At 32.3% G+C, this 26,953-nt stretch overlaps 3 protein-coding genes across 11 annotated transcripts in view; 1 reads left to right on the forward strand and 2 right to left on the reverse strand.

Moving 5' to 3' along the window:
• The window catches only part of LOC105832409 (fasciclin-1-like), a 365,719-nt gene that overhangs the window by 98,558 nt on the left and 240,208 nt on the right, over positions 1 to 26,953 (forward strand). The window contains exon 1 of one of the 5 annotated variants that reach the window (XM_036285358.1): positions 1,319 to 2,069. The exons of 2 other annotated variants lie outside the window; for them this stretch is intronic. Coding sequence is in view for 1 of the 3 variants with exons in the window: in XM_036285357.1 (XP_036141250.1) it covers positions 5,335 to 5,419 (85 nt within the window). In the remaining 2 variants the exon portion in view is untranslated. Of the gene's footprint in view, positions 1 to 1,318; positions 2,070 to 4,396; positions 5,420 to 26,953 lie in introns of those variants that run through there. 2 more of the 5 variants (XM_036285359.1, XM_036285357.1) reach the window with 2 other exon arrangements.
• Positions 1 to 26,953, reverse strand: part of LOC105840373 (zinc finger BED domain-containing protein 1) — a 39,093-nt gene that overhangs the window by 4,012 nt on the left and 8,128 nt on the right. For 2 of the 4 annotated variants that reach the window (XM_036285370.1, XM_036285369.1), the window contains one exon: positions 5,482 to 5,679. Coding sequence is in view for 2 of the 4 variants with exons in the window: in XM_012687284.3 (XP_012542738.1) it covers positions 20,198 to 20,232; positions 21,427 to 21,775 (384 nt within the window). In the remaining 2 variants the exon portion in view is untranslated. Of the gene's footprint in view, positions 1 to 5,481; positions 5,680 to 17,160; positions 17,494 to 17,633; positions 17,686 to 19,452; positions 20,233 to 21,426; positions 22,378 to 26,953 lie in introns of those variants that run through there. The other 2 variants (XM_036285371.1, XM_012687284.3) reach the window with 2 other exon arrangements.
• On the reverse strand, positions 9,411 to 26,076 carry LOC118645052. Of its 2 annotated transcripts, XM_036285353.1 has the most exons (4): positions 22,816 to 26,076; positions 22,384 to 22,657; positions 9,860 to 9,904; positions 9,411 to 9,481 (listed from the first exon to the last, which is right to left on the reverse strand). In XM_036285353.1, exon 1 carries the CDS (start codon positions 26,036 to 26,038, stop codon positions 23,408 to 23,410), a length of 2,631 nt encoding a protein of 876 aa, XP_036141246.1. In that variant the 5' UTR covers positions 26,039 to 26,076; the 3' UTR covers positions 9,411 to 9,481; positions 9,860 to 9,904; positions 22,384 to 22,657; positions 22,816 to 23,407. The 2 variants fall into 2 exon arrangements, with proteins under 2 accessions (XP_036141246.1, XP_036141245.1); XM_036285352.1 differs by having other exon boundaries at positions 22,384 to 26,076.

Below are 26,953 nucleotides of genomic sequence, written 5' to 3' on the forward strand. Positions count from 1 at the left end.
TTATTAACCCTCAATCCCTCCCTATGGGTCGTTTTCGTCCTGCTTAAAACTACTATTGTTAATTTCTTGTATAACCACGATGCTAGCGCCATCAAAGTTATACTAAAAAAAACCTCGGGGGGGAAAAGTCTTCAGTGCAAAAGGCCAGCCCGGTCCGTTTATTCTACTCCAAACGCCAGCCAGATAAAATTCAAATACAGTGGAACCCCGCGTTAGCGTACTCCGCGTTAGCGGAAACTATCCCCTCCATATGCACTCGGCCCACATGAGTAGCGTGTGTAGGGATAGCAATGCAGTCACGTAGTATGTAAGCAGTTACGACGTATTCTTAAAGATTTGTGCAAGATTTTAATGTGTATTAAATTCATTTAAGACTAAGAAATGGCTAATATTTTTTTAAATTTAAGAATTTATTATTTTGTCTACATGGTCATTAAAAATTGTCTCAAAAAGTTGTTTCAAAATATTATTCGTGTAATATAAATAAAAATATATTTTTATATAAATTTTTATTTGAAAAATTCACGCACATGTAAATAAAATAGCCAACACTAATTTAAAATAAATTGTTTAATGCAATCACATAAAAAAAAGAACACCGATTGCAATCAAAGCTGGATTTCTAATTTGATAATATTTTATTTATAAATTATATGTTAGAAAATAATAATAAATTAGAAGTGTGGGGAATATAAAATATTCGGGAATATAATTTAGAGGTACGAGATGAAAGTTTTTTGGACGGCTATAGATACGATTGACTTAATCTGAGACGCTCTGCTTGCAATTTTATGATCGAATACATTTAGTCTTAAGCGTAAACATTAACTGGTTAGATGGCAATACCGTTACGTCCCTGAATTTCACGGAGTGGGAGTGAAACCAAGCAATAGGAGATAACCCCGCGTTAGCGGACCAGAGCCCCGAACAGTCCGCTAACGCGGGGTTCCACTGTATGTCCTTGCATACACATATTCTTAGTAATATTCTGAGTCAACTTTTTCTTTTGCAAAAAATTATCCAGAGCTTAGATTTCTAGATATAATAAGAAATAGTTTACGTATCCTGAATCAGATACAAGAGGTAAGCAGGGGTGGCACAACTCACCGCTGCTCGCGGGCACGACGAGGCGTCTGCTGCGCTCAATAATCGATAATCATCTCAATTATCTTTAACGATGTTATTTAGTATTTTGAATCATCCGAATATTATGTAATAAAGAAATGAATAGGTGACGGTGAGAGAGAGAGAGAGAGAGAGAGAGAGAGAGAGAGAGAGAGAGAGAGAGAGAGAGAGAGAGAGAGAGAGAGAGAGAGAGAGAGAGAGAGAGAGAGAGAGAGAGAGAGAGAGAGAGACTGAGAGGAGAACTTAAAAAGGAAAACTTTATTAAAAGCTGCGAACACGATTACAACTATTCCGAGCACGTCCGCACGAGTTGACGTCTCATGAAGTTCTCAACAAAACCATTTGTTTATACATAACTAAGCAACGCCGGGGCCGATAGACTCAGCTGACTGAAGCAATCGATATATTGATTTTTCCGCGTAAAGCTTGCGCTCACAATGCGCGCAAAGCTCACGCTCGCGAAGCTCACGTTTGCAACAATATTCTTCAACAAATTATAATAGTAAATCAAATATTAATCAATATTTTTATTTTTAAGTTGCCGCGTTCCCAGACACATATTCGACAGTGTTACCACACAATAACCAATAAAGTCAGTTGTTTGCTTGCTTAGCTGAGCTCGATGTCAGCTGACATCGAGTAACTAGTAAACACGTGTTGTGTGTTCGTCGAGTAAATACGTGTTTCTTTCTTCGAGTAATTTTGACGTGCCGAGTGATTAGTAATGTTTAATAGTTAAATGTTTCGTACTATTTTTTTGATGTGTAAATAAATTCGATCAAGTGAGTGAACAGAGTGTGTGTGTGTATGTGCGCGTGTGTATGGCTGTGTAAACGAGTGAAGTGATAAAATGTAAGAAGAAAGAAGAAAGATTTAATCCGATAAACTGAAGGATGGATCGTGAGAACAATCAATTGATTGCGGAATGGTACGTGCGTAAACAGGTTCGAACAGGTTCTTTCTCCCCTCTTTCTCCTCTCAGTCTTTCTCTCTCTCTCTCTCTCTCTGTCACCTATTCATTTCTTTATTACATAATATTCGGATGATTCAAAATACTAAATACCATCGTTAAAGATAATTGAGATGATTATCGATTATTGAGCGCAGCAGACGCCTCGTGGTGCCCGCGAGCAGCGGTGAGTTGTGCCACCCCTGCTTACCTCTTGTATCTGATTCAGGATACGTAAACTATTTCTTATTATATCTAGAAATCTAAGCTCTGGATAATTTTTTGCGATAGAAAAAGTTGACTCAGAATATTACTAAGAATATGTGTATGCAAGGACATATAGTTATTTGGAATCACCCTGTATATACTTAGTATATATTTATTTTCGATGCTTCTTAAGTAGTATATTATTGTTAATTCCTCTTTACAGAACACAAACAAATTTGCAGAAATACTGTCAGATTTCTAGAAGCACGAAATGATATATGCACAATGAACTTGTTTATGGTATGCGTAAGCAGCGTAAGAGCCACCGCACAAGCTTTTTCGTAACACGTTACGTTACGTTAAGTGCTCCATAAACCTAAGTTCGTACTTAAAATTAAACTTACATCAACGCACAAAGAAACTTTTAACATAAGTTCTTAAGTTCTTACGTTAAGGATTTCTTTGTGCGTTGATTTAAGTTAAATTTTAAGTACAACTTAGGTTCGTATGGAGTACTTAACGTAACGTAACGCATTATGGAAGAGTTTGTGCGGTGGCCCTAAAGGTGCGTCCCAATGAAGAAGAATAAACGGAACGGAATAGAAACGGAACAGAGAATTGACCAATCAGAGTAATTCTGTTGGTCTCTGATTAGTCAATCCTCTGTTCCGTTCCGTCTTTCTCAAGTTCGATAAATGTAAAAAACCGCGTATTTCAAAAACATCGGTAAAAACTTTTATTGCATACATATTAATTCTTCGTTTTATTTACAATAAGAAAAATACAAAATTACATATAATTATTATTATTACATATAATTACTATTTAAATTGTACTTTAATATTATTAATTATATGTATGTATATTATTAAAAAAATTTTTCTGGAATACCATTTCTTGCAAAATACAACTATATATACATAGAAGCAATAAATATTTATATATAAGTATAAAAAATTGTAATAATTTTTACATATAAATAATCAATACAATAATATATTGTTCCTATATATAGCTATATATTATTAATTTTTACAAAATAAACATACTTATCTTCAAAAAATAATAAAAAGATAATATGTTTTAAATGTAAGCAATCTTATTTTTATGTAATACAACAGTTTTAAAATAAATATATTTTAAAAACGTTTAATACATTGATTATGTTAATAAAGGTTTACTTTAATAAAAGTTTATAGATTTGCATTATTATAGAAATTTGTAACAGAACACTTCCATTTTGTCATAATTTTTTAAAACTTTATTTCGTTTTAGTAATATTAAAAAAAAGATATTCATTTTATAACATTACAAAAAAGTAATATATCGTAAAAAGAGACTTGTTACATGAGAAAATAATAAAAATAAATAAATAAATATTTAGAGTAAGTGCTCTAAAGTGTACAATAACTAGAAAAATAGAAAGAATTGAAGTAAAAGTCTCATATTATTTTGCGATGTTGCAATAGTCAATATTAATTTTTTTTAACTTATATGAATGAGAACGCATCGAGGAAACTATAAGTTCGAAAAGGTAATATCTCAATAATTATTGCAATAAAGTATTAAATATTTATAAAGTATTAAATAAAATAATATATGCACATTAAAATAAGGTTCTTTTTTATTGTTTATTTCATGTATACTTTAATGTTATCATTATTAACTATATAATTATATAGAGAATGTTTTTATGTCAATTTTAAACATTCAGAAATGTTTCTAAATTATTATATTTGCAATATTTTTTGTGCAGTATTGCAGAAATTTTTTTTCAGCAATTTTAATTTTTATTACCTACGCAATCGTTCAGAAATTTTTTAGAAATACTTTAAATGCAATGTTGCGTTTGATATTTTGCAGAAATATTTATTGTGTAAGAAATATTAATATTACTTTATAATTTTCCAGAAATATTTTTGAAATAATGCATTTGTCACATTTCTTTTGTAATATTACAGAGCCATACAAATATGAAAGCAAACTTTTTTTATCTTCTCTCAAAGATTTCAGAAATATTGCATTTGCATTATTATAAAAATATGGTGCAGATTTATTTTTAAAATATTTCACATGCAAAGTTACAATTAAAATATTAACGAAATATTTATGTACCATTTTCAAATATTACAATATTTCAACAACATTACTTGCCGAGTAGGCAATTTCTTCACGTCCAGTTATCTTGCGGTTAAATATCTAAGAGATAAACTAGATCCATGCACGTAATTGGTTAAGCTTGAGATTTATTCACTGGATAACTTTAAATGACAGTGTTGTCCAACGAACTATATATCATACTGGAATAAGCACAGCCATACCCCCATCACTACTACCGCGGCCACTAAAGGATAGCTGCAGCGTTTCAGTGCTATCTCTTTTTACCGTGTACTATCATGATTGAAAACATTGTTCTGCGCAATTACCATAGAGATATATAATATAGAGTCAACCTTCTGTGAGCGGAGCTGTCCGCATCTTCTATGGGATAGAACGATATGTAGTAAGGTGTTGTCTTCGTCACTCAGCTAGTCTGGTGGGAGAGCGCTCTCCGCTCCCCGTATAACGAAGCGTGCGTGGGATACGAAGGGCATCGTGGGATACGGGGAGCGGGGGCGCGCCTCTGAATCTCCCACCAGACTAGCTGAGTGACGAAGACAACACCTTACTACATATCATTCTATCCCATAGAAGATGCGGACAGCTCCGCTCACAGAAGGTTGACTCTATATTATATATCTCTATGGCAATCACATGTGATCTCTTGGCTGCGATGCTGCAAACCATTTTTTATTTGTTGCTTGTTGTGGTTTGTTGTGGTTTGTTAAAGATGGTAAAATGTATTTTAAAACATTTTATAATTTATATAAAATGTATATTTTACATTTTACTTGTATACAAGAAACATATAAATAGTAAATGTTTTTAGAACGAATAGTACATCTGGTCACGTGATCAATGTAATTAGTTAGACAAGGACAGGTCTGAAACGCAACAGCTATCGCAGTCGCACATTACTGGCCGCCAATCAGCAGAGCCGTGCTTGTTCCAGTATGGTATATAGTTCGTTGCTGTTGTCAGATTCCTTTTCTACGTGCAAAAATGTGTCGATTAAATATACTTTCAGTGATATTAAAGGTGAAGGATATAACTGTATAATTATCTATTATTTCATTACATAGAGGAAAAAATAATCTTACCGTGTTGGAACAGGATTTTTTCATATGAAAAATTTTTCCAATTTTCATTCTTCCAAATGCATAATCGCTTTTAATATTGATTTTTTGTCATTATATAGTGACCACTTTATCACTTTTTTTTCTTTCATTTAGTCATATGGTTGGTATTATCTCGGGCGCCTCCGGGTCTTCAAATTTTAATACAGAAAACATTTCCAACTAAAAAAAAAGTTATGTAATTTTATATTGCAATATACATTATGTAATTGTATATTACATTATACATTTATTATACACATTTCAAATATAAAATTGTTTTTACCTATTATTTAAATGTCATAAATGTTTAAAATGATATTTTATAAAGAAATAATAAAAATATTTTATTTGTGCCATTTCTATATAAAATATATTAATATTTTTTAATATAAATCTATAAATACATAAATAAGTGTATAAATGAGTTCATTGTCTTAATGCTTAATTAATTAAGTTATATTGCATAACGTATTCATATTGGCTAAAACAATAGTTGTAAAAAAGAGATTAAAAAGAGGAGTGAGTAAATATAACATTACAATTATGTATAAAAGTAAAAAAACAATGATTAAAATTAATATATTATGTTATGTCTGTTATTTAATAAAATTGAATATAAAATACAGACTATATAATGCTTTTTTTTTATATTTCCGAGTATCATAAATCTTGATAAGTATGTAATATAGAAAAAACAACTGTATAATTTTTATATGGTATCTTAAACATTTTTCTTAAAATATTATTACAATTCCATTCGTTTAACGGGTAGTTCTCATCTTTCATTATTTGAATGTCTAATGAATCAGACGATAATGGTTTATCATACAAGGCTCGTACAGGTTTTAATTTTCTTCCTATTACAATTACTTGAGAATCATAAATTGCAAAACTATGAATGTTAATTACAGCTCCATTTTTACACATGACATAATCATTTTTATTTTCACTGCAATTAAGTATATATTGAGGTGTCTTTAATATTTCAAATTGAGTATTGAATATCTTTAAATTGACTGTAATCATATTTATGTAACGTTTCTCTAATTGAAAAGAATTTTTATTTTGTAAAAAAGAAATTACGAAATCTACATTATTACATTCTTGAAGCCTCCGTGCAATTTGTTGTAAGGAAGTGCCTCCCTTTCATAACATTTTTTAATTTTATCAATATAACTTTCAAATGAAAAGAAATCTAAAGTAGTTTAAAAAAATTTTACTTCGTCGTATAAATGAGTCAGATTATGTACATTATATGTTACATTTTCGGATCCATAAATGTTTGCAAATTCTTTAACAAAAGTTTCTAACATAATGTCAACTGATTTTAAATTATCATCATCTTGTATTAACAGAAAATCATTTAAAATTGTAATGGCTGTATGCAATATTATAAATTTTTCGTAAACATCAGGAGCCAAAATGTCTTTTAAAATGACAGATCTACTATAAAGTAAAAAGTACCGAAATTCAACGGCTTTCCAACGATACCAATATGTTAATCTTCTAGAACGTTTTACAAAATCATTTGTTAAAATTTTCAAAATATTTTCAAGTTGAATTGAAATATTATGTTTTTGTAGACTTGAAAATCGAACATAACGGTTCTTTTGTCATCCACAGCATAATAAGACGTCTTACTACACCAAAGTAAACAAGATGCATACTATCTAATGCTATATTTGATATTAGATTAAAATGTGGTATTTTAGTCAAAATAGTATCTCCATATTGATATTCGTCATATTGTAGATTTCGAAAGTGTTCATCTAACCTTAATGGATAAGATGTAGGTGTCGGGAAACATAATCAATTTTCTTTAGTCACCTTCAATGATACATTTTGAACAGCTGTTATATCCGGTATAACATTTAACATTTAAAATAAAAGCTTTTGCTGGAGAATCGCAAACAAAAGCTTTAATTTTAATATTGTGATTTTTTTTGTAATTTATAACCGTTTTCAATAAATTGTATTACTTCTTCAATAAAAGGACATAGATATTCGTTAGCATTGTCAGGTTTATTGGTTCCATAATAAATACCTACAACTTTAACCCGTTTTAATTTATCATCCATACATAATATAGGCCATAAAACTTTTTCACTAGATAATCCTATAGAAGCACCATTAACATTAATAAAAAAATTAAGATCATTAAATATGTGATTTAATTTTAGTCGTTCCATTATTGTCTGTTTAATAGCTTCAGCAAATCCTGTATGACAATATTGTCCATTACCCATACTATCTAAGCAAGTTATTCTTGGAATGAGAAGAGAAAAAATGCGAGCCGAGCACGCCAAGTTTTTGTTTTACTATAATCCCGTTGGTTAATTTTAATTATTTAATTATTTGATCATCAAGCCCGTTTATTATTAAATATTTTAATAAAAAGTTATAATAAATAAATTTTGTACAAATATTTTTATAATTGGCGCATTTACTTTATATCATTATTTTAGTAGAAAAAACAATGAAACAATAGAACAGTAAGACACTTTACCTAATATAATAGTTTTTTTCTTACGGGCGCACATACACATACTTGGCGCCTTTTTTACCTTTTTTTAAAAAGGTAATTTTGTTCGGATATCATGCATTTTGTAGTATTAAGCATTTTATTTAGGCTGCGTCAGTGAATATTCACTAATTATCACAGTTATAAGTATGCCACTGCAAATCAGTGAATATCCACTAATTAAGATTTAAAGAGTGAAATGCGGTAGTAAATAATGTATCAAATTTTTGTCTTCTTAAATGTCTAACAATAATATATTGCCCCTATACTACTTGCGTAGCGTCTTGAATTCCTCACAAACTTCGATGGCATTTTGCTAAATCATTTTTTTAAAATAGAGAAACAAAGGTATTCCTAAATTATTACTTTTGCCAGATAGATCAAATTTTTGTAATTGTTCAACACTTATAATTTTATATTGTTTTATACATAGACTCTAAATATTTATAACTGCAGCAACAAGCATTTGTTACTATATAACTACCTAATACTGCATGCTTTGTAATTTCCTGTAGAGTTTTATTCTTTATATTACTTTTATCAACTTCTGTTTGTAATTTGTCAATTTTTTGTGGCTATATATTTAAAAAAAGATTTTCTATGGCTGTGCTTATTATTCTCTTTTTCTCTCTTTTTTCTTCTCTTTCAGCAGATAATCGAGAAACAATCACAATGATTCGAAGGTTCTTTAAAAGAAAAAAAAAAAAAAAAACCGTATACATATATCCATATTATATTTCTACATGCTAATTTATGGAAAAAATAATGTCTTAGATTGTCTAAATTATATATACATATAAGTATGTTTATATATATAAGTAAGTATTTTCATATGTTCATATGTATATAGAAAGATGTATATATCTACATATGTGTGTGTATGTGTGTCTCTGTGTGTGTGTTGTTTGTAAATTTTATTTATCTCTCTCCCTTTTTTTCTTTGTGTAATGTTTTTTTTGTTGTTTTTCCTTATGTTATACATAGTTCTAATAATTTAAATAATTGCTCGTAATAAATATAGTATACGAGTAATAACAAATAATTATTAGAACTATGTATAACATAAAGAAAAAAAAAGAAGGAAAGCATTATTTATATAAAGAAAAAAGAGAAAGAGATAAAAAACACACACACGCACACACACACACACACGCACGCACATGTAGGTACGTACATCCTTATGTGTCATACATACATACATACATATAAAAATAAATACATACATATAAGCACATTATTAGCAACGTTATTCTCTATTTTGTTGTTACCTAATATTCTTTCTTATTTCTTCTCTCTCTCTTTCTTTTTCTCTCTCTTTCTTTTTCTCTCTCTCTTCTTTTTCGGTTTTTCTTTTATTTATTTACTGTATCAATTCTCTTTTGTATTTTTTTCTCTCTCTTTTTCTCTCGTTATCTCTAGTCAGTCTAGTCAAATTTATCTTTAGAATATTCTTCGTTTTCACTATCAAAAGACAAAAATTATATTATATAATATTCAGAAGAAAACATTACTTACACAAAGAAAAAGAAAGAAGGATAAAATATACATATACATATATATGTATATTGTATATGTACATACATACTTATATTTATACATGTACATACATACATATCTATATATAAATATTATTACACAATGTTATTCACTTCTGCATTTCACGCATGAGTGCATAGTGCATCATTCATCTTCATTTAACATAACAAGCAAGTTTAACAAGCAACAAGGATGAGAACGAAATACCACACCAGGCACATCATGTGTGAAACAGAACACATTATTTTCTTTCAGCGTATAATGAATAATAAAGATATATATAATTGTATCTGTACGATGTACCTTGTACCTCGTGAACCCACCTCTAGTCCTCGTATCAGTGTATATCTAAAACAAAATAAAAGAGACATTTTTTGTGTAAAAATATAAATATTACGATTTAAACATACTTATACTATCAAGGTTAAACTCATCTTGCATGCTTTTGTGTTGAAAGTATTATTCTGGGTACATTCTATTTCACGCATGAGTGCATAATGCATCATTTATCTTCATTTAACATAACGTTTAACAAACAACAAGAATGGGAACGAAATACCACACCAGGTACATTATGTGTGAAATAGAACACATTATTTTCTTTCAGCGTATAATAAATAATAAAGATATATAGAATATAATAATGTTTTCATCACTAAAACGTACAAAATAAACTTTAGCTTAAAGTTATTATGATTCGTAAAAATATACGCATATGTAATTATATAAAGATTAAAATTAAGAATTGAAAATTGTGGTCATATCTACAATTTTAAAGTTAGATTTGGCCACCCTAATCAGCAAAAAAATGTTTTTTTAACGTTTTTTTTCATTGCAAAAAACATTTAAAAACCGTTTAAAAAATGTTTAAAAAATATTTTTAAAAACGTTTAATCAACGGGATAGATCCTTTTTTATTCTTTAAAAAAAATGTTTAAAAAATATCTTTAAAAACGTTTAATCAATAAGATAGATCCTTTTTTATTTATTAAATAAACGTTTTTTTAATGTTAAAATAATATTACTTTAACATTTAAAAAACGTTTTTTAAATGTTAAAGTAATATTATTTTAACATAAAAAAAACGTTTGTTATTAATAAAAAAGGTGTTTTAGTCTTAAAAAATTCAAAATTTTTATATTCCGAACTTCCAAAACCGCTTGAGTGTAAAATCTGAAAAAAATATTAATCAGACTTAACTAGTTTTTGTATTGTATTTGCTAAATACTTATTTGTTTGTATAAACAATTTTTTTAATTTCAATTTATGAATACAAAAGGTAATCACAACATAAATTACATATAATTATATGTAATTATAATAACGTTATATAATATAAACAGCTTAGTTAGAACCCAGTTTTTTTGTCGATTTTTAGAGATCCATCTCTCTATTATCGCTTTTAGAAGCATTACTACTTTTACTTGCATCGCAATCGTCGTCGCTTTTCATATATTTTTCTTCATCGTCGTTGTTGTTACATGTGTCTGCATCGCAATTATTGTCGCTTTCTACATCTTCCTTATTGCTGCCGTTATTATTACATCTGTAATGATAAAAAAATATGTAGGTATGAAAAATTATAAATACTCATTAATCACACACAAAACCCACTTTTTTTTTTGTATCCGTGATGGGGCTTGAGACAACCATATTCCGGCTTTTCTGCCAAATATAGTTTCATTAAAAAAGTCTAGTTTACACAAAAGAAATTATATCGATTCTTAAAATTAAATAATTGCAGTATTAATATGCTAAATAATTACACTATGATTAAGAAAACTTTTTATTAAATATAACAGGTATTCCGAGTTCATCTATGGAACATATATTTAGCATCGGTGGCTCTATAATAACGTTACAAAGAGATCATCTTAATGATGATGTATTTGAATATCAATTCTATAAAATTAATAAAAATTTTTATCAAAATTTTGTAACAAAGAGAACATATAAATTAATGTATGATAGCTGATGTAACATTATATTTCATTAAATTCTGGTAACAGTAACATATGATTTAGTCTTTTACCTTTATGAAGTTCTCATTTAGTGTACATAAAATAACTCGTTAAAGCACATAATTAAGCATATAATATACAACAATTAGTAAAGCATAAAATTAAGATTCTTATTTCTTATATTTAAAATAATATAAAAATATTTAAAAAAAACTGAAGTTACAACTTGTTATTTTTTTAGTAACTGTAACTGTAACAAGTTATTTTTCAAAATTGGTAACTTATAACTGTAACTAGTTACTTTTTTAATGAAAAACTGTAACTGTAATTAATTACTTTTACAAAGAAACTTTCTCTCAACCCTGATATATGTATACAATACACATTTCATAAGTCAGTTTTCACTGATTCAGATATTAAGATAAATTATAGACATTTTTCTTTACTTTTCTCATCAACGGTACTTAATTCTGTTAAAGTATTTGGTAATTGGAATTTATCTCATTATTAAACAAATGAATAAATAAATAATAAAGCACATTGTTGGCAGATTCTTGCAACAAACTTGCGCAAATCTTATTGGGACAAAATATGCTACACTGATGTAATAGTTTGATAGTGTCTTATTGTTACAGCAATCTGTCACAAGACTGCAAGATTTGCAGCAAGTATGTGTACTGCAAGTTTCTTGTAAGAAATCTGCCTATAGAATCTTCCAAAATGTACAACAAAGAAAGGTGGAAATTATTCAATTTAGACACACAGTAATTAAAGCGTAACACTTACAAATGACAGTAGAATAGAGAAATTCTTCGATCCTTTTTAACTTTGTAGTAGTTGTATCACAACGTAGGAGGGGTTTTAGAAAAAACGTCGTGAACCTAGTTAGATGACGTATAAATTGAAAGTGTGACTTGGTGTGACTTAACTCACTCTCTTCTTCTTTCCAAATGGTTTTCCGTCCCTTGGACACAGTACCACGAACTCACTCTCAAACTACTTGTGTAAAACGTCAAGTCACACAACGTTCATTAAGCATCAACGGAATCGCATCAACGGTAAAAACATAACCAAGTATGCGTTTCGTTTCACACATGATGCGCATATAGTGCATCGTCCATCCTTGTTGTTTGTTTAATGTTAAACGAGGATGGTTGCATTATGCACATTATGTGTAAAACGGAACGCAGCCCAACACAACTCACAGAACAAAGGAACATAAGAATAGTGCGAAAGCAACAGAAAGCAGTCAGCAACAACCGGTAGTGTCTCACGTTGCGAGTGTTGCGACCATCAGCGTGCAATACATGTGCGAGAATATTGACCGAAATATTGATCGACACATGAATCGATATGCGCCAATGCGCGCGACACACACTGCGCCTGTGCTAATTAATAAGTTTTGTTAAATCTGTATTGCGGTCCGTATATCGATATTAACATATGTAATACATATATAATATAAATATATATAATAAACAAATGTAAAAAAATGTGTTTTACATAAACGTTTTAACATTGTTTTACCAAATATTCATTTTTTGTAATTATTAATTGACATTTATTTAATATTTATTTTACAATAAAAATTTAATTTTTTACATAAACATTTTAATATTTTGTAAATAACATTTTTCCCCATTTTACAATATTTAATAGTTACATTTATAAACATACATATTATACCCAGACAACACGCTTGTCAGAATGAAAACTTTAAGAGAAATTTTTTAAGAAAACATTTAGATATCTTGGAAATGATGTCAAAATGGTAACATTTACCAGAGACGTCTACTAAGAGAGATCTTTAAGATATCTCATTGAAGAGTCTTACTTAAGTTTCTTGAAAATGTTATTCTTATGACATCAGTTAAATGATATCAGCTTGGTATCTCATAAAAGATATCACAATGCTGTCCGATTTTTGAGCCGTCCATGCGCGTCGTAGTTGACTCAGAAATAAGACAACACTAAGAGGTCTTTGAGATATTTAATTGAAGAGTCTCATTTAAGTTTCTTGAAAATGTTATCCTTATAACATTAGCTAAATGATATCAGCTTGATGTCTCATAAAAGATATCACAATGCTGTCTGATTTTTGAGCCGTCCATGCGCGTTGTAGTTGACTCATAAATTAGATAACATTATAATATCTTGAATGAGAAATCCATTTGATATTATTTAAAAATTATTATAAAGATAATGTTTTCAAAAATAACGGTTTGCCTACAATTACTGTGCACAAAAAATGCACAAAATCTAAATTTATCATGTACTAAACAAAAACAGAATAATAAAAACCATCTAATTAACCATTTGAACGCTTCAAACTATTAATGGGAAAAATAAATCGCAATTTCCATCAAATTATTAAGGCTATGGAAAAAGATAAATTTAACAATATGAAATTAATAAGTAAATAAATTAATGCTATTTATCTCTAATGTTTTGCAAAATTTAATTGCTTTTATAAAAAATAATATAATTGCGTCAGTTTATAACATATTAGTATTATATGTATAAGACAATAACAAGTACCCATAACGATTAGTCAAATTGGCGTAGCAGATAGAGTACAAGGTTCGTCATCCTAAGGTTCCGGGTTCAAACCTACCAGCGGCAAGTAAGAATAAAATCATTTAATTTAAATTTAATTAATCAATAAAAATTTGTCCTAAATTTAGTATGTTACTGTTGATAAAAATAATTTTTAAAAAATGAATTTTTATTTTATTTTTTTATCTTTAGTTGCAGTTTAAAAACTGCACTTTACATTTGATTTTAAGGTTCCAGAATACTTTGCACTATGTATTGACTCGGTTTTATCTTAACAATTATTCCAATTATATTATATGTAATCAGTTTCATTTAAGCCTCCTCTTTCTTTATTATATATATATTTTTTTTTTATTATAAATGAGGATAATTTTCCTATAGGAACTATAAAGAATTGCCAATGTGGATGTAATTAAAAATTATATTTAAAACCCTATTATTGAACAAAGAAAAGGAATGCCACTACGGCGTCATACGGATATATCGTGACGCACCGTTAATATTTTTCGCATTAGATTGTTAGTACTAAGTCCGCGAACTCACGTGATGCAATATATATCACAATTCAGGGTGCAGTCCCATTAAGCACGGATCGGATTTCTCACTAGAATTGAGCGATCCGTTCCAGTTTCGTTCCGTAAAAGTTTGCTCTACCAGTTCTATGTAGCCAAAACGGAACGGAATGTCACATCGGTCGCAGGTTAATATGCTTAATCCATCGATATTTCGTTATTTTGATGCGACTGAAGCGATAACATACATAATTTGTTTAATTATCTTGCCAATAACATTGATGTGAGTACTCTGAAATACTGAATTGTAAGAATAAAATATATTTTATAACCAGATTCCGTTCCGTTTTTGCTACATGGGACGGGTAGAGAAATTTTTTACGGAACGGAACATGCGTGGTTGAAAGAAGAAATATATTGTAAGAAACGTAAACAAAATACTTTGTAATATTAGACAGGTTTAATTTTAACGTGTGAGTGCGCACGTGCTCTTTGGACTCAAAGTTTGTGATTTCAACTACATATTTTTGGCGAGAAGTCGTATTGTCTGGACAATTCTACATTTATATCTGGACATTGCTGAATATCAGCTTGCTGGAGCTTGTATGAAAATATATTTTGAAACACATAACGATGGATGAAAAAACATCTTATTAATTATGTTAAAAAAACTGCAAACGGCGAAGAATTTGCCAACTTGGCATGCTGTATCGGTGTTCGAGAGAGTGCGAAAGCATTCAACATAACAATATAACAATACGTGTCGTATCGTATCGTATTTGTATCGTTATAACAATATAACGATACCGAACTGTCGTTAAGAGTTACAGAATAGGTCTACTAATGATGTTTTTTCACTTGTGCGGTCAGAAACGCTCGCACGATCCGTCCGGAATTGAGGAAATATACACGTTCCAATCGGACGGAACAGCCGGATCAAGAATTCACTAGAAGTCTCTAGCAGAATCCGTTCCGTCATTCCGATCCGTGCTTAATGGGACTGCACCCTAATACTATAAGCCCTCTTCTTCTTCTTATCGCCCAATGGATTTCTGTCCCACTAGGACAAAGTACCACGCTTTATATTGACAATGGGTAACAGTCGTGGGGGAGTGACTGCACCCTTGTTGCCGGTATTGTAATCCTGATTTCGTTTCTCTTTTTCTTTTGTTTTTTATGCAGAGACTGCATTTACCCTCCACCTAGCAAGGAGAGTCCTTTGGCTTTTGATCTCGATAAGATTGATAATTATCATAATTATATAGAAAAATTCACATATCGAACGATATCATTGGTTAATGTTCGCGCGTGCGTAGAGTAAACGCGATCGCACGGGGAGAATTGCCGGGATCCGTCCCGATAGAGACGCGAAGTGAGTGGGCAGGAATGCGGGAGGTTCACGGGAGGTGATAGGAATAAGGTGAAAGCGTAAATATCACTCACACTTAATTTCTTTATTCCACAAACGAACGCTCGAAGCGAGGGGCGAACCGTATCTTTTACACTGTGTCAGATATCTTGATACGCCCTGATATTGCGCTGCCTAATCGACGCGGAAATCTTGCAGAGCCACGAGATCGAGGCCCTCGCGAATTTGGAAATCTTGCGCGCGATCCGACGGAGATCTTGTGCGCGAGGCAGAGGACGTTCGCGGGAAAGATACGGTCACCTGCGCACGGACGTAATACACTCACAACATTCACGCGGATATGAAAATTAAGAATTGCTTGGCCGGAGCGGATTAATTAATAATTCACTCGCACTATCACGGCGCGAATGATAGGGAAAAGCGGAAGTGAATCCCCGCAGCTAGGATCGGCGGAAGACGGGAGAGATCTGCTGGACGATCTGATTTCGGTGCCGGGCTGCGAGAGACTGAAGAATTATGCATCGTAAAACAATTACGATCGGAGGCGAGAAAAGGGGCGGTAGGGAACCGATATCGAGACTTATTTGGGCATGGATTTGGACGTGCCCTTTTTTGGGCTTGTTTATTTGCATAGTTACCAAGATGCATAGTTACTGGCGATGCGAGCAAACGAAAATCGCGCGCGTGAGGAGCTAGTGACAGCGCCGCGCGACTCGGTGCATCGAAGAAATGAACTACACGGAGCTCGATAGCTGTCAGGAGCTCTCACTACGCGCGGATAAAACAGAGCCAATAAAAGGAAATGTTAAAACTCTAAAATGATTGTTATAGTCTCGAACAGTTAATATTATATCTTAATTTTACTATCCACTATAAACCCGATCATTGCCTTAGCAATCTGTTTATTTAAATTTTTAATTAGATATTCTACAGTGAAGGGAGCATATAGATTTAATTCAAACAGTTTAATATAAAGGTCATTTCTATTCTGTGAAAGATTAGGGCATATCCAAAATAAGTGGTTAATATCCTGTATTTGGCAACCACATTCGCAATCCGGAGATTCTATTAGTCCAAACTTATATTTTATTGTATTAGTATAGGGATATCCAGTAATTAATCTTGAGAGAGTGCAGGAAAAAGCTCTAGGGAATTTGTATTTGGATATATGCTTTATATTTCACTCTGAAAAATTGTCCATAAAATATTTACCAGTATTCACATTTATTCGGTCTAGAAAATCCCGATCCGCCTAGTCATAGTTGTTACTCAATGCTGAAATCACTTCCGAAGCAGCGACAAACTCAATTTCATTATCACTTTCCCCCGTCAGTGCTGCATCTTTAGCAGCCCTGTCAGCTATTTCATTACCATATATATTTTTGTGCGCAGGGCACCATGTAAACCTTATTTTATATCCCTTATCTCTAATAGAAATCATCAGTCTTCTAATTTTCTCAAACCATGGGCTCAACTTTTTACATGTGTTTTTATGGAGATCCAGCGAAGACCTCATTACTTCCAAATTACTTTTGGAATCTGTACAAATATTAATCTCCTTAGTTTCCTTATTTAGAGCAATCTCCATAGCCTTCAAAATTGCTATGGATTCTGCGGAGAATGAACTAGAATACTGATATAGCTTAAACTTATAGGAACAATCCCAGCGGGGGACATACACTGCGCAACCCACCAATGAGCCTTCACCTTCCAGAGGAGTTTTTGAACCATCTGTAAAGATTGTAACTTCATTATTTGAGGGTCTAAAGTATTCAATTAAATTATTAAAAGCGATGTTTGGATTATTACAACGAAGAGCCATAGGACCCGATCTTAGGTCTATTTCAGTTTTCATAAAAATAGAATCATTTGAGAAGGAAAATGCAGGGTGTATGCTCCACCGAAACAAGAATTTTTCAAACGGTTTGATAAGTGGCCATCTGTTCATAATGAATGGTATATTTCTCTTGGCTATCCTCCTAGAGAGTGTCAGGTCATAGAAATTTTTGATCTTATTAATGATCACGAATCTTTTTAGTTGAATCATTTTACATAAATATCTATCCGATTTTATTCTAATTCCTTTAGGGAGACTATCCTGCCTACTATATTTCCATACCACTCTGTTAGGTGTGGAGCGAGGTAGTCCTATCGCAATTCTATATGTCTGGCATAGCAATTTTTCCAAGGATCTTATATGAGAGTTTGCTGCACTATAAAACCACAAACACCCCCACTCTATTTGGGCCCCTATTGTGGCATTAATGAACCGAATACTATCCAGTGGTCCTATCCCCCATGAGCAACCCGATATCCATTTTAAAATGTTTGAATATGCTTTAAATTTACTTTTCAACTCGTTTATATGATCCTTCCACCTAAGGCCTGCATCCATTGTTACACCCAGATATTTCACCTTATTCAATAATCCTATGGATCTGTTATCGAGATGAACACAACCCTCATTAACCTGATTCTTCTTTCTCCCGTACGGAAAGAAACTATTAAAAACTCTTGAAAAATAACTATTCAAAACTATTGAGAGAACTATTTGAAATTTCAAGTAGTAAATTCGGACATTACTATTGGAATCGTCAATAGTTTACTATTAAAATGAATAGTAACTATAGGCATTTACTATTTATTACTAATGGAATCGTTAATAGTTTACTATTGGTGTGAATAGTAACTGTAGGTGTTTACTATTCATTACTATTGGAATCGTCAATAGTTTACTATTAAAGTGAATAGTAACTATAGGCGTTCGTCAATAGTAATGAATAGTAATGTTCGAATTTACTACTTAAAGGCTGGTATTCATAGTCGAATCTTATTTCAAGATCGTCTCAAGCAATATCTTAAGATGCTAATACAGCTCTGTGATTGGCTGATGGCATCTTAAGACAGTACTTAAGATGATCTTAAATATAAGATCCGACTATGAATACTGGCCAAAATTTGTAGTTTTCTTAATAGCTTATTTTTTACTCACAAAACATTTTTTACTCACTTTTATACAAAGAATCTCGTGTATTTTGTGTTAGGTATTTTTGTTACACCCTGTATATTAAATAATAATAATAATAATATAATATATAATATATTATACATTAATATATTATATTAGAATATGTAAATATGATAAACGAGAAAGCGAAGCCATCTCAAGGGATGGCACAGTCTTAGTGGGTTCAAATTTAATACAGCTTGATTAGCTCATAGTGAAGATGGTGATGTAAAAATAATTTGTAAATGTTATTGTGCCGCTTTCGAGTTACACAGCGAACAAACAGACAGGCACACCAAACAAATTTATTATAATAGATATGTGTAATATGTGTATATATACGTTTTGCAAAATGTACAATTTTTATAATTAAAATTTTTATAATTGTAAAAATACATAAATCGTAATCCAATATTTATTAATTCTACCATGAATAAGTAAATCTTATAATTTACAGAGTATATATGCGCGCGCGCGCGTGTGTGTGTGTGTGTGTGTGGCATGTGTCGTGTGTGTCGTGTGTTTGAAATATTTTGAAGCCAAATATAGAAAAATATCATGTGTTCGGATTTACAATTATTATCAAATCATTAGTAATATTACTCACAAATAGTTACTATTCATGTAGTTACTCTTCAATTACTGTTTAGTTAGGTAGTTGTAAATAGTTATTATTCGGAACTATGCGCCAATAGTCGTAGTTACTTTTCAATTACTCTTCGGTTACATAGTCACGAATAGTTACTATTCAGAACTATTCATCAACAATTGTATTTACTATTCAATTACTATTTATGCATGTAGTCACCAATAGTTACTATTCAAGTTATTACAGAAATTGAATAATAACTATAAAAATTTGAATAGTTCTTAATAGTTCTCAATAGTTCCTTTCCATACGGGCTATTAAAGATGATACACTGCGTTTTGTTTAATGATAACTCCAGATCAATGGAGTTTAACCATTTTTCCAAATTTAAGAATGACGATGAAATTGCTCTCTTGATATTATCCAACCTTCTGTCCGAGCATACGACAGCTATGTCATCCGCAAACTGTATCGTTTGACAGTTATATGGGACATTCCACAGTATATCCTTGACGTATATATTAAACAATATTGGACCCAGGGCGGATCCCTGAAGTAGTCCTCTTTGAAGTGTTTTATTTCCGTACCATGTACCTGCCTCAAATATATTAGCTTCCCTTGGACCTAAAAAATTCCTAGGTGTATACTTATAGCCTATAGGAATCTCCAGCCGATTGATACTCTGAAACAAAATTTGCGGATTAACGCTGTCGTATGCTGATTTTATATCAAGTAGTATAGCTCCCGTCATTTCTCCTCTAGCAAAAGCTCTATAGGTTAAAATGTTAAATAGTGCCAAGCAATCTTCACATGACCTGCCCTTTCTAAAACCGAACTGTATATTTGGTAACAAACTATTTTTTTCTACAAATCTACCAAGTCTCTTAAGCATCAACTTTTCAAAGATCCTAGCCGTAACCGATGATAAAGATATGGTTCTGTAACCCTTATTATGGGGTTTCGGAATCAGAATCATGTCAACCTTTCTCCACGACGGTGGGTAGGATCCATCCGTGATGATTTTATTAAAGATAGTAGTTAATTTTTCCAGTGCAATAATCGGTAAAGCCTTAATCAACGAACTGGATAAAAGGTCCAGTCCCGGAGAGCTTTTGCTTTTTAAAGAATTAACGCAATCTAAAATTTCCTGTACCATAAATGAAGTAAAATTATCGTTATTAGTAAGTGGTTCAGATGGAGTCTGGAATGCATTAGAGACCCAAGCCGGGAAGTTTCCATCCAGGAAGGTTTCCATGTTGTGACTTCTAAATGATTTCGGAGGGTTTAGCGGAGAGAGATACGCACTTTTTTAAGTTTAGTTTTTTAAAAATCTATTAATAGATTGCCAAAATTCACCCGGACCGACAAGCTGAGTCCACTAACAAAATCTCTAAAGTTCTGACACTTTTTTTAAATTATCAATTTCCTAGTAGTTTCAGAGACTCTTCTATATGACAATAGATTAGTTCGAGAATGACATTCCTTTAAATTCTTAAAAGCTTTTCTCCTCTCAGCAACCGCTTGAGAGCATTCATCGTCCCACCATAACTTCGAACAAACTTTTCCATTCCCTCTATTATTCCTATTTTTTAGATTTTTTATTCTGTTTCCTTTGGAGTCAAAGATCCTTACATTTCCTTTTCCGTCAAAAAGTCTCGCTCCAGATGATACTGCACAATCCAGAACTACCGTAGCCCATTTCTCATAATAAGAGGCCCCCCCGTCATTGATTCATTCACCAACTCAATAAATATATCATCGTCCACATTAATCAACGATAGTTTCCCTCTAGTCGTCTCACCATTTGATTCAACAAACCTAATACTATTTCTAAAAGAATCCCTAATTCTAATAATTATAGGAATGTGGTCACTACCTATTGTGTCATCACAGACTTCCCAAGACAGCGTCGAGCAAAAGTCAACTGAAGCCAGGGAGATATCAGGAACGCTGATATAGTTATCATTTGCCGATAATTTGGTCTGAGATCCATCATTTAGAATACACAAGGGAGAGTCGTCAATTATTTTAGCCAATACTTTCCCAGCCGAACTTGCGATCGAGGATCCCCATACTTCGTTTTGGGCGTTGAAATCTCCACATATTATTATTCCATGATTCACGGAAAGCCCAGAAATTAATTCCAAAAATTGAGTCCATTTAAGTTCATTCATCCTAGCGTCAGGAGGTCTGTATAATGATACTAGGATTGTTTTTTTAGTCATGAAATCAAATTTGATTAAGATTGCCGTATATTCAAATCCTATGTCTTCAGGTAACCTTAGATTTATATTAACCGATTCATATTTATTATTAATAAAAATTGCCGTGCCTCCACCTGGTCTACCGTTATTTCTATCCGACCTATATGTAATAAAGTTTTTAAAATTAAAATTGACTCCAAGTTGCAACCATGTCTCTTGCAGACATACTACATCAAAATTCAATAATAAATTTGAAAATTCTTGTTTTTTCCCAAAGATGCCTCTGGCATTCCATTGTAATAATTTAATATCCTTTTTTTTTTTTAGTATAATATAATCAAGTATGTCTGCAAGAGAAGTAAAGAAATCGAATTATGGTTCCTTAAAAAGTTTAGAAGCAATCATATAATAATTAAATTCATTCCATTTTTCCTCTTTGGAACTGTCCGAAGACAACAGTCGAGTAATATGAGAAAACAACATATCCACATCAATTGCCCGGTTATCAAGTATAACCCTAGATGGTGGTAAAATGACTTGGCTCTGGGAAGGTAGCGATGCTTGTCCATCACCAGAATTATGAGATGTAGCCAAATATATCAATGAATCTATACGTTTAGACCCCTTACCACCTAAATCCTTGTGTCGAATGGATGAAACCATTGAATCCTGAGAGGGAGCCGCCTGATTATTGTTTAGATTAATTAGTGAACGATCAGGGATCCGATTTTTATACGATGTATTATTGTTAGTATAAACCTCTCCAGTTATTCTTAATGAACCACGTCTTGATCCTTCAATCGACACCTCCTTACGCACATCTCTATCCAGACCGCGAAGTACACCCAAATCAAGTCGTGAATTCCATCCAGCATAGGCCTGGGACCTAAGCAACTGGCTAACCTGAAAAACGTCGGAAATGTCCCTATTTTTTTATAATTCTCTTAGTTTTAAAATTAGAACAGTTGGCATAGGCCATTACATGAGCCACTAAATGTTGATATTGAAATGAGGGACAAGAACTTTTAAAGGGACCATGCGGATCCCCACAATTGACACACCTTCTTCTTCTTCTTCTTTACCCTTTGGATTTCTGTCCCAGCGGGACACAGTACCAAAATTACTAATCTTGCAAGACAATGACCGTTGGGGTAGATCACGTCTTGAATATTCAAATTTTTTTCTTAATATATTTCTTTTGATTGGGAGTCTTCTCTCCTCCGTTACACCTGCAAGGTAAGTCCCCTGGCAACAGCTCAACATCAATAGTAACTAACTATATTAAATCTTAATATTACTTGTGTCCACAAAGTTGACCATGGCTTTGGCTATTCTCTTATTAATAACAGATATTATATTGTAGGCGAATTCATTATTTAGTAATGTTACAAAAGTCAAGTGGTCTCGAGTCAAGCTCGCGTCGGAATGTGTGGATATCCGCTCGTCGAGAGCGAATCTACACCGCGCATTGTTGCTTTCGAACGGGAATGAGCAAACACGATCACGCACGACACAGATGTATACGCGTGACAATGGGTATCTCGGATCATCATCGATGATCATCGTCAAACTTATAATATCGCTCACAGCTCGGCCAGTCCTGACACCGTGGCCGACCTCGGTCACAATAAATAAATATTCAATATACATAATTTAGTATCGTATCCACGGCTTCATCTGGTCGGGGCTAACAACTCCAGTAAACGGCACGCGTGTCACCTGAAATCCTTCTATGTCCTCTATGACGTAGCGATCGTTATCTAAAACTTTTGTTACTACATAAGGTCCCTTAAATTTTGGAATTAATTTCTTATTTACGCCCGGTGTAGTATCACGATTCGAAATCATGATATAGTCGCCAACCTGATATTTGGTTGCTGGTTTACGTTTTGAATTGTAATTTTTTTCCATTTGCTCGCTGGCCTTTTGCAATTTTTCAGCGGCACTGTTACGCAACGCGGACAAATCTCGCTCTTCCTCCAATTCCAACTCAAGACGCAAATTATCGTTAATTTCGCCTAACTGATCGATTCCAAATAGTAAGCGACTTGGAGTTTCGCCGGTCGATCGACACACAGAATTGTTTAATGCGAATTCTACCGCGCTTAAAGTCTTTTCCCAACGATTTGGCTGTTCGGACAATTTCGCTAGCATCGGCGTAATAACTCTGTTGAAACGTTCTACCTGTCCGTTTGCGCGAGGCGTTGCTACCAACACATGTTTGACAGCTTGCCAACCAAAGTTGACCATGGCTTTGGCTATTCTCTTATTAATAACAGATATTATATATTCAATTGAAAACGGAGTTTGACACTTATAATCTAAAAGTTTTCCATATAGAACTCTTCTTGAATCATTATAATTAGGACACGCCCAAAAGATATGGTTAGAGTCTTGGGCCTCAAATCCACATTTGCAATCCATTGATTCTCTCAAACCAAATTTCTTTTTAACCGAATTAGTATATGGGTAACCCGTTATGACTCTTATTAATATACACTGATGTTTCCTAGATAGTCCAAATTTAGATAATGTATTTACATTAATATTCGCAAAACTATTCATATAATAATTTCCTGTACCGATGTTAATACTGTGCAGATAATCCAAGTTAATTTGTGCGTAACTATTTTTTAATGATGAAATAATTTCAGAATAAGTAATTTGATTATCTACTACTTCACCTATTAAAGCGGCCTCTTTAGCCGCATTATCTGCATTCTCATTTCCAATAATATTTTTATGGGCGGGGCACCAAGTAAATCTTATTGAGCCCCCCGAATCCTTAAAACGCAAGATTTCCGATCTAATTGCTTCAATTGTGGGATTGAGTTTTTTAATTGTATTTCTATAAATTTCAGAAGATGACCCAATAATATCCAAATTACTTTGAGAATCCGAGCAAATATTAATATAACTCCAATTATTTGCAACTGCTAATTCTATTGCTTTTTTAATGGCTATTGATTCTGGAGAGAAACTACTTGAATACGAATTAAGTTTATATTTAAAACAAGTGTTGAAATTATATATGAATATACCGCTTCCAACTAGGAAGCTCCCATCGTTTAACTCCGTACGTGATCCATCCGTATATATTGTTATCTCATCATTAAACGTGCAGTTAAGATTAATCAGATTGACAAAGGCATTATTAGGATTGTTACATTGTAAAGATAGGTAACCCGATCTGACGTCCACTTCAACTTCCTCTAAATCAGGCTGGAAAGGACAGATATGCGTAGGATGGAAGTCCCATTTGGCCAGGTATTTTTCATATGGCTTGATCACTGGCCATCTTTTGACTATAAATGGTATATTTCTTTTAGCTATTTGTTTGACTTGTGTTACTGTGTGAAAATTCTTAATTTTATTGATTATGGCGTTACTTTTCAACTGAATTAGTTTACACATATATTTATCTGTTTTAGCACTGATTCTATTCAAAAGACAGTTCTGATTACTGAATTTCCATGCTACTCTATTAGGGGTCGACCTGGGAAGACCGATAGCTATCTTGAAAGCATTACATAATATTCTTTCTAGAACTTTTATATTGGAGCATGCAGCATTAATGAACCACATACTTCCCCAATCTAATTGTGCTCCTAATCTAATGGTCGCGTTTGCGAAACTTAAGCTTTGACGTAGATTAACTCCCCATGACGATCCAGCTAGCCATTTCAGAATATTATTGTATTTCATAGTTTTGACTCTAAGCGATTGAATATGGTTTTTCCATCGAAGACCCTCATCCAGTGTCATTCCTAGGTATTTAGCTACTTTTTGTAGTTTAAGTGATCTTGTATCTATAATTAATTCTCCTTCATTTGGAGTTGACCTTTTCCTATTGAAAATAATAGCTTGAGTTTTAGGGATTGATATATCCAATCCTAAGGAATTGAGCCATTTCTCCACATTTATGAAAGCTGTTGTCAAGGAATTTTTAATAATGTTTAAATCACCATCTGTACTAAGTATCGCTATATCATCCGCAAACTGAATCGTTTTACAATTATGAGGAATTTGCCAGAGAATGTCTTTAACATAAATATTAAATAGTAATGGACCTAGTGCAGACCCCTGGGGTAGCCCCTTTTGGATGTATCTATTCGCTATCCAACATCCTGATTCATAAAAATCTACACTTCTAGGATACAACAAGTTTTTTATGGCTGTTTTAATCTTAGTTGGAATCGAAAAGCTGTCGATAACAGAAAATAATATTTGCCGATTAACATTATCGTATGCAGCTTTTATATCTAGGAATACAGCTCCTGTCATTTTCCGTTCAGAGAACGCTTTATAAATCTCCAGGTTAACCAATGCCAAGCAGTCTTCGCACGGTCTACCCCTTCGCACCCCTTCTAAAGCCAAACTGACATCTGGGCAAGATTCTGTTTATTTCTATAAATCTGTCGATTCTCTTTAATAGCAACTTTTCATAGATCTTGAGAACATTAGAAGTCAATGAGATAGGTCTAAAATCTTTATTGTTTGGTTTCGGAATTAACGTTATGTCTATATTGAGCCATTCAGTTGGAAATGATCCATCCTCAATTATTCTATTAAATATTAATATTAAACTCTCCAGAGCCTCTATTGGAAGGCATTTTAATAATGGGTTATTTATCAGGTCAGGGCCCGGTGCGCACCTATCTCTAGTCGCAAACACTATTGATTGAATTTCATGTGGCCTTAATGGAAGGTTCCAAACATCTTCAGTTTCAAAGACAATAGTATCCTCAAAACTTTGATGTGTCCAAGGAGGAGTAATGTTGTTAATCGTGTTCCAAATTTTTATTCTTTTATAGGAATCAGGAGGTTTAACTGGGTTCAACGTAGCACTTTTTTTTGAAAGGATTGACAGTATTCCAGAAGTCTTTTAGACCCACGTTTGAATTTAGACTATTAACCAATGATTTAAAATTCTCACTTTTTTCTTCTTCCGATTGTTTTCCTTGTTTCTTCTGCAACTTCTCTATACATAGCGAGATTGAGACGGGAATAATTGTTTTTAAGCAAATTATATGCTTTCTTCCTATTTTCAACAGCTTTCCTGCAATCGTTGTCCCACCAGGGTTTATTTCTGATCTTCCTATTAATAATCTGCTTATTAGTTTTAAAATTGTTTGTTTTTGAATCGAATATTTTAATTCCACCTTTACCATCCATAAGTTTGGCACCTGCTCTTAATGC

This window comes from Monomorium pharaonis, chromosome 4, assembly GCF_013373865.1.
Source record: "Monomorium pharaonis isolate MP-MQ-018 chromosome 4, ASM1337386v2, whole genome shotgun sequence".
Lineage (NCBI taxonomy): Eukaryota > Metazoa > Arthropoda > Insecta > Hymenoptera > Formicidae > Monomorium > Monomorium pharaonis.

Bases quoted from the DNA above. Each gene is read 5' to 3' on its own strand.
- LOC118645052 (XM_036285353.1), bottom strand. From the start codon at position 26,038: ATGACAGGAGCTGTATTCCTAGATATAAAAGCTGCATACGATAATGTT.